Genomic DNA, 8,902 nt, shown 5'->3' with positions numbered 1-8,902 from the left:
AACAACATCAGAGCTCTCTGTCCAGAAGAGTGCAGTGCTAGGAACAGCTAAGATACTGCGCAGAACCCTCAAACTCCCAGGCCTCTGGTAGAGGACCTGAGGTTGAGGAAGACATATACCACCCATAGGGGTGAGAGGGGAATTTTTTTTTTTTATATATAAATAAAAATCCACTAGACCCATGAAAGCAGGTGCCTTGCTCACTGCCATTTCTCATTTTCAAATCGTATCACGCATCTGTCTGCTAGATCCCTACCAACGAAAAAGGTCTGTTTCCAAGTAATTTCCACATGGGCTCTTCTTTCTGCTGCCAGCACTGAGTTGAAACCAGTATAATGGAATTGACCATAAAACACTCAAGTTTCTAGATACCCATTAAATCCCTGGAGTAGGGGAGAATGCTGGGAAAAGATATGTACTTACAACTAGATTTTTAAAGGCTGATGGTGTAGTTGTACCCACAAAATGTGTGCCCCCAAATCTGGCATTTACTTGTGCAGTGGGTATGTGTGTGCATGAGTTAGCTATTTACCCCCGAGTAAACATTTTATGCATGCAAATACAGACTAGAAACAGCACATGCCCAAATCATGTAGGTATGTTTTAATGCTAGTCTTTTTCTTGGTGTTTTAAGAATGTACAAACACACAGAGTTTGCTCCTCTCTCTTCCTTTCACCTTATCTGTTCGGTCTACAAAAGAGAACTGGGAGATGTGATGGTGATGGTATCTGGGCACCAAACAAGACCAGCCCATGGTGCAGTATAGAGAAGAGAATGGAGATAATGGACAGGACGTACTCAAGGGGCCACGAGAAAGACAAGCGAGCAGAACAAGGTGTAGCAGTCACCCAGCAGTTTCTACAAACTTGGATACAGAGACAAAGTGCCCACAGGCCTTGGAAAATCTTTGTACCCTGGAAGTTACTATTTTAGCACTTGTTTGTAGTTTGTTGTGGCCATGTTAGTCCCAGGATATTAAAGACAAAGTGGGTGAGGCCATAGCTCTTAGTGCTTGTTGGAGCTCTAACTGGTCTCTTTCACTAACAGAAGTTGGCCCAATAAGAGATATTCCCTCATCTATTTTAGCACTGGTGAACTGATATTTTCACTGCTTTGAAGTTAGACTTTGTAAGCCCCAACCAAAGCATTCGTTCCTTACAATGCTTGTTACTGTACTGAAGCAGCACCTAGGAGCCATGTTCATGGACCATTGTGGTACGTGCTGTGCTAACAAAACAAAAAGATGGTCCCTGCCCTCAACTCCTAACAGTCGAAGTAGAACACAAGAGAACAGATGGATACAGACAGATGGGGAAGCACAAGGAAACAGTAAGGTGGTCTCAGCTCATCAGCCGTCTCATTGTCCAAATTGTCTCAGCATCATAGCTCAGGACATTTTGAGGTGGGGATCTCAAAGATGATGATTTGACTTTGGCTCTCTGCTTTCTCCAAAATGAAAGAGAAATACACTTAATTGCAGGTGGCACAGTTGGCCAGCGTTGTTTGCAGCTCCTTAATGCCAGGGACCTTCATAAAAATCCTGAGTAGCCACAACAATGCAAACAGATGGAAGCCAACCAGGAGTTTGTTTTTTTAACAACTGCTGCTACTAGTGTAGATAATCAAAAGGAAACAGAAGACCCATATGAAGCCATTGATTCTTCTGCGGTAGACACCCCTCCAGCGCCACTGGCAACAGGGATGCATCAAATCGCTGCTTATGCCAATTCCATTGAAGCAAGCCCCTCTGCAGCTGAACTTAGCTACTAGACACAGGAGTGAGATGCAAGGAGAATACAGTATAAGGTTCCACATCAATGCACATTGTACCCCAAAAATCCATGGACAAAACCCAAATGCCTCAAACCATCTTTAACTTTATTCCAGAGATCTGGATAATCATCATACGCCACCACCATTAATAGCAGGTGTCCCATAGTTCTATTGAAACAGCTGCTTCACAGAAGCATCTGATAGAGTTGTGTGGCTCAGCTGTTAAGACAAAGGGAACACAAACAATGAGACCCAGGTCATATTCCCAGCTCTGCCCTGCACTTGTTGGGAAAGCTTGGCCTGACTCTCTGCTTCCCATCTGTAAAATGAAAGTATTTAATTCCATAATTGCACATGGTATTTTACAGATAATAAAGTACTATCCCCTCTATGAAATCCTCAGAGAATTTCCTATGAAAATCACTATTCACATTTTGCACTTACATAATAACTACACTTGAAAGAACTCAAACCTGTTGTAAGGAGAGGCTTATGGTATTCTAATAGTACTTATTAAATTAGCTTCTTAAATGCTGTGGTGTTAAACCCAGCACTGAAAATGTGGCTAAATATAAGCCCTTCATGGTTTCATTAAAAGGTAGAGAGTTTGATAGTAAAGGTTAGTAGAAGCAATTGACATGTATGGCAGGGAAAACTGCAAGGAAGGCTGGACCAAACAGCAAACACTGGGCCTGGTGCCACTTCCCTTTATGGAATTGCTTTAGGTCATCCACAAGGGAGCCAACTTTGATTTTAAACATTAGAGCAGGACTTTCTCTCTTCTAAAGAAAAGAAAAAAGAAATTGAATGACAAATCTCTGATTAAGTGAAATCTGCAGTCTTGGAGACCACGGCACCTCTCCAAAAAAGTTGTAAATCCTCCAACAATTGCACTATTTTGAAGGAGATACTTATGGAGCTTGTAGGACAAAGTCTGCCTCATTTAATATCTAGTTGGTCATACAAGAAGGGAAAATGTGTTCTCTGAAAACTGACGATAAAAAGTTAGATCCACCACTATTTCTGGAGGTACTTAAATATGCAGTTCTACTCCACAAATGTGCCTACAGATGTCACTGTGGAGCTCCATGCTTAGAGCATCTCTATGATTTCCACATCAAATTTGCTCTATTTAAGAAATAGAAAGGTTTTTCCAAGCATCTCATTTCTGAAAGTCTATTTGTATTTTTTTGGGTTTCCCATCAAAAGGAGAAAGATCAGGCAGACAAAAATTCTGCCTTTCGAGCTAGACAAATACTGAAAACAAGTTGTTAACGCTATTTGAAAAATATCGCAACACACATTGGATCAATTAGATGAATAGTATTCAGGCAACTCCAGCTGTCAGTTACACTAGTGCTAGGAATATCTGGTGGGGTTTAAATGGTACACAAATTGGCCTGGAATTTAGTAAACAGTTCTGTTACTACCCAGACCAGACCTCCCCACCCATGCTGCTATAGGGCTAGCAGAGAAAACACTAGTAACTTATATTTGTCACTAAAATAAGCAAATGTGACTGAATACACAGATTGAAGATGACAGTTTTACAAAGTTATTTTTCAGAGAATTGTACTTTCATTAAACCTCCCTGCTTACCCTTCCATGGCCGTGCCAATAGGCTACACAAAAACAACAAGGAGTCCTCGAAAGAAGTGGGTTTTAGCCCATGAAAGCTTATGCCCAAATAAATCCGTTAGTCTTTAAGGTGGCACCAGACTCCTTGTTGTTTTTGTGGATACAGACTTACACAGGTACTCCCGATAATAGCCTACACAGTTCCTCGTGGAGCTGCAGCAATACTGGCACACAAATTGGGGAAATACATTTCAGCTCCCATACAGAACAGGGGTCACATATTTGTCAAAACTGATAAAACATATTTAGGCTTTTAAGGTGGATTAAAGACACAAGAAAGATTTTAGGACTACACAAAAGTCTTAACTATCTCCTTTCAAAAATCACTCGACATGTCTGGCATACTGGGGCTATGTTTTTAAAAAGGTTACAACATGTATTTTTCCCCCCAGCTTGAAAGGAGATTGGGTCCTAAGATCTGAAGTCTTATTCTTGACTTCAAAACCAGATGGAGGCTCCTACTCTACAATGCTGCACTTCCAAGGTTTGCTATTGGCAGGAATAGCGATGACAGTAGTTGGTGATCATTTTAACATGCTAAATAGCTAGGCTGTCATTCAACTGTAAAAAACAGAATTGGTGTGATCCTCAAAATAGCAGCAAGATTTTAGAGCTTGGGGCCACGTCTAGACTACGCGCCGTATCGGCGCATTAAAATCGATTGCTCGGGGATCGATATATCGCGTCTGATCTAGACGGGATATATCGATCCCTGAGTGCGCTTATATCGATTCCGGAACTCCACCAAAACCAACGGAGTTCCGGAATCAACATGGCGAGCCGCGGACATCGATCCCGCGCGGTGAAGACGGGTGAGTAAATCGATTTTAGATATTCGATTTCAGCTACGCTATTCTCGTAGCTGAAATTGCGTATCTAAAATCGATTTTTGCGCGTAGTGTAGACCTGGCCTGTGTGGCAGCAGCCTAGTGCACTTATAAATGTATCTGGCTCTCGCAGAAAAATCAGATTTAATGGAGCATCTGAAGCAGATGATTGCAAGATGCAAGCTGAACTGTATATACCATGCTACAATGAAGGAGTAGAGAATAGACATATGGAGGACCTGCTCATAGGACACAATGACACCATATATTGACTCCTGGACAGTAGACTGGGTAAAGTACTTAGGTTATTCATTTCTCCTAGCATCAGAATACTTTTTAAACGCACTAATGCTCTCATGTAGCACAAGGGACAAAACAAAGCCTCCAGAGTCTACTTCCTCTAACTCCTCTGTGGAAGCTAAAAGTTGTTTTAATTTTATTGACACCATGATCACATGGTATCTGAGCACTTCACAAAATTACATAAATCCTTGAGCTGTCAACACCCAAGTTTCTTTTTCCCCTCTACAGTTTCAGAGAAGGTGCGAAATATTGGTATTAGTCTTTTAACTAGCATTATCTGACGGTTATGTTTTTGGTGAAGGGTACACAGTGTGAAGTAGAGAACAGTATGAAAGAAGTTGTGAACAAGGCCAAGTCTTTTCTGGAGAACTGTAAGATGAAAATCTCCAGAGGCGTGTCTGGCAGATGGCACCTACCTGCAATCTGTGTCTTTGAAAAATCTTCCTTCTAGTTCCTAGGATCACCAGAAGATGAAGAATTTTCAAGTGAGCAGGAAAATGAAACAGGTCTCCTCTTATTCACAGGAAGGATGTACACCTTGAATGCCTTTCATGGTAAAGGAAGTAGCATTGAACTTTAAATATGCCACAGACTACAGGACTTCAAGCTGGTATAAAATCTGAGAGGCAGGAGAATATTTATGGCTACTCTCCAACCTCTAAGCCTTATCTGCAATGTAGATGCACCCCTTGCTAATTAAATTTATCTGAAGGCATCCTTAAACTCAGGAGTCGTTTAGGCTGAAGAACCTTGCCATAAGCATCTCTCACACACTCTGGTCAACATTATGCAAGAACTAATATCACAACTTCTATGTTTTCTCTTTTATACCACCCTCTCTAAAGCTAAAGTGCCTCAACTACCCAGTATCACAAACTCTTTTAACCACAGTTCTTGATATAGCATTCTAATTACAGTGTAGTTAGTTAGTTACACGTTTCCCGGTGCAGCTGGGATTACTTGTTGATTGAATTTGCCTCCCAAACCTTCTGCCCCCTCTAAGCAAGAGAGTTAGTCCACTGGAGTAGAGGGTCTTTGGCGTGGTGATGATTTAAGACAAACATACAAAAGTGTAGCCTGCAAGCAGTTAAAGGGCGACTGTCAATTTGCCAAGTTCAAATGATACTTCACAGCTGCAGAACTCCTCAAAGTGGGAATTCTCTAGTAGCCACTGCACATGGATCTCACTGCTTTAAACAAAGCAAAGCCTGGGGTGTGCCAGTGCAAAATGCAAGCTCTGAATAAAATAAACCCAGTACCATTCAACAACACCCTCTTTATTCAAAAATAGATATCTGAGACATTTCAGAATATACTGCTGCCAAAATGGCAGCCTATACTTCTAAATGAATTCCTAGATCAATTCATATACAGATTTAAGCTTTTTTTTTTTTTTTTTTTTTTTTTTTTTTTAAGAGACACTTTGGGGAAACTGTTTGATGAAGTTGCACCCAGTTCACCACGCATCCTTTGCCCCCCGTCAATAAAAACCACAAGATCATTTAAATTAAGCAAAATAAAGTAAAACACACACATTTTTTGGAAAAATCAAAGCATTTCAATTTAAAAAACAAACATACAACTTTCTCACAGAAAATCCGCCCAAAATAGCAGTTTGAGATGCCAACACTCATTTGTCTACATAATTTGACAGTTTTGCTTCATTTTTGTCCTGTAATGGTTATGCAGTCAAATTACAGGTCAAGAATAGTTACTGTTTAAATAAAATACAGCCTGGGGTTAACTAAACTGAGCTGGGGCACAACAGAAATGCATCTTTTGGTTTGTGTTTAAGAGTTTGGGATTTTCTTTTTGTTTTGTTTTGGTTTTTTTGGCAAAAGCAGAGAGTGTAGAACACTTTATGGTCCAAACATTTAGCTAAAGGGCTCTCCAATCACATCAATTCATGGAAGAATGTAGTTCTGCCCCCAGGAATTCTCCTCTACAACAAGGGGAAAAACAGATTCCATAGATAGGCAGTAAGGAGGCAAGAATAAAAGGGCCAAAATGAAGTGCAGGAACTTTTCACAAACTAAATGACCAGAAATGCTAGTTTATTCGGTTTCACTGAATGCTGAATTAGCCATTATATTCCCTGTAAAATAAGTTAATGAGCACACAGAACAAGCTTCATATTTCTATAGGTTTCCTCTCATGTCTTTGAAAAGACCAGCTTAACACCACAGTGAGGCACGAACAAAGCACATTACTCTGCCTTACTGGTTTCAGCCTCTGTAACACAGAACCTATATTATCCAATCAAGTGTTTCCAGCAGCTTGTGAAGTCTTAGGCCTGGTCTACCCCGGCATTTTACAGTGCTGCAACGCTCTCACTCAGGGGCGTGAAAGAACAACCCCGAGCGCTGCAAGTTTCAGCGCTTTAGAGTGGAAGTGTAGACAGTGCCCCAGCACTGGGAGTTACTCCACTTGTGGAGGTGGGTTTTTTATAGCGCTTGGACAGACAGTGCACTAGCACTGGTGCCATGACTACACAGCCAGGTTAAAGCATTGCCGCATTGCTAGCGAAGACGTGCCCTTGGCAAGAAGTGTTTACATTAAAACAAAATTGCCAGATTGGAATGGTTTGCAATGAGCAGGTAGGCCTGCTTGCTAAAACTAACACAAAAATTTAAACCTAACTACATCCATGGTAGTTATACCATTAGCTAGCACTATCATAGAATTAGAATTAGTATTTAAATTTGTTTTTCGATTTTTACTAGGAAAAATCAACTCAGTGTGTGATATGAAATTACATACATCTTCCCAGTATATACATGCGCATGTATATTGATGTATGGCATTCATATACATACAGGTCTGTATATGTTGATACATTGTATAAATAAAATATTTATACCACATTTAACTTCAGTCCATCAAATAAAATTCACTTATTTAACCTAAGGAGACAAAATTCATAGAACAAAATTTTCAATATAGCCATTCTCAAGGTCACAAAGCAAGTTACAGTACCTATCTGAGATATCACTAGCTTTATTCCACCACTCCAACCTCTTGGCTAGTTAAATGTCTGTAGCATTTACACTTATACAATACAGAGGGAAAATGTGGTATAAATATAATACAAGGAAGTCGGAATAAAATTCACTTCTACTCATGTCTAGTAACCAGTTCTGCATTGCTCAGCAGAGCGTAAGTTATGAAGTTATCCCTAATTCACAACAACAAGCTGTTCATTTCTATTGCCCCTAGCGCAAGTCTCAATGTATATACATATGCACCATACCAGATAGGAACCACCTTGAGGTCATACCTACAACAGTAACAGCAACTATAGATTTAACAAAAGGTTAACTGTACTGTTGTTCTGTGGACATGTCCCCCGGATCCCAGTATGGTACAGTACACACATGCATACGCCCCCATAAAGAACACTAGCCACTCTACTGCTTATAGATTTGAACATCAGAAACCCAACTAACACAGACAAAACAGATTCAGAAATAATCAGACACTTTCAGAGAGAAAAACACAACATTTCTTTGGAAAAAAACTTTCAAGGTATATGTACATGATTCTTACGACTTCTGTGGGAGTAACAAGTGCTAAGAGCAAACGGAAACTAATCTGAGTAGAGAAAAGGTGAGAAAAAAAAGTATTTTTTCAAAATATATATGGACTCTATACCCACTCCCTTCAGAACATGGACATACATACTCTCCATCTTCCCCTCAATGTGAGACACTGTACACAGAGAGCACGCATGTGCAGCTGGTAGGTTGAAAGTAGGGTCTGTATGTTTATTCCTATGGTAGATCATTGGAAGACTGGATTTCCAGTCAATATGAGAGTTTTCTTACTTCTGCTGGTACCAAGGGGAAGTAGTAAATGCGGGCACCATTAGTTCTAGTCAGTTGAAAACAGATCACCAGCGGATGGCAAAGGTGCCAGGCCTCCTGTTACATTGGGCAGCAGCGACAGATCTGGAAGGCTCTGGATGTGAGATTTCAACTCCTTGCGGACCTGGGTTACCCGAGCAAGCTTCTGTTTATACTCCTGAGGGGAAGAGACAAGGGAATAAGATTAGAAACAGACTTTTACAGGTGGTCAGTGCGTACTGTGAGAGTTCTCTAGGACTGGTTTCCTGGAGAACTCAAGAACACTGTAATTATTGTTCTCAGTAACCATGGTCAGTCCTAGAATATTAGGAAGACAAGGTTGGTGAGGTAATCACTAGATAACACGGTTACTCACCTTTGTAACTGTTGTTCTTTGAGATGTGTTGCTCATATCCATTCCAGTAGGTGTACGCGCCGCGCGTGCACGTTCGTCGGAAGACTTTTACCCTAGCAACTCCAGCGGGCCGGCAGGTCGCCCCCTAGAGTGGTGCCGCCAT

At 40.8% G+C, this 8,902-nt stretch overlaps 2 protein-coding genes across 3 annotated transcripts in view; both read right to left on the bottom strand.

The window, feature by feature from the left end:
* The window catches only part of CDK5RAP1 (CDK5RAP1 mitochondrial tRNA methylthiotransferase), a 289,907-nt gene that overhangs the window by 175,092 nt on the left and 105,913 nt on the right, over window positions 1–8,902 (bottom strand). The gene's annotated exons all lie outside the window — the stretch shown is intronic.
* Window positions 5,804–8,902, bottom strand: part of RPRD1B (regulation of nuclear pre-mRNA domain containing 1B) — a 51,392-nt gene continuing 48,293 nt past the window's right edge. For both annotated transcript variants that reach the window (XM_032762422.2, XM_032762421.2), the window contains one exon: window positions 5,804–8,562. In XM_032762422.2, the coding sequence (XP_032618313.1) occupies window positions 8,413–8,562 (150 nt within the window). In that variant the 3' untranslated portion in view covers window positions 5,804–8,412. The remainder of the gene's footprint in view (window positions 8,563–8,902) is intronic.

Source organism: Chelonoidis abingdonii, chromosome 14 (assembly GCF_003597395.2).
Source record: "Chelonoidis abingdonii isolate Lonesome George chromosome 14, CheloAbing_2.0, whole genome shotgun sequence".
Taxonomy (NCBI): Eukaryota; Metazoa; Chordata; order Testudines; family Testudinidae; genus Chelonoidis; species Chelonoidis abingdonii.
This window is presented reverse-complemented; position numbering and strand designations above follow the sequence as displayed.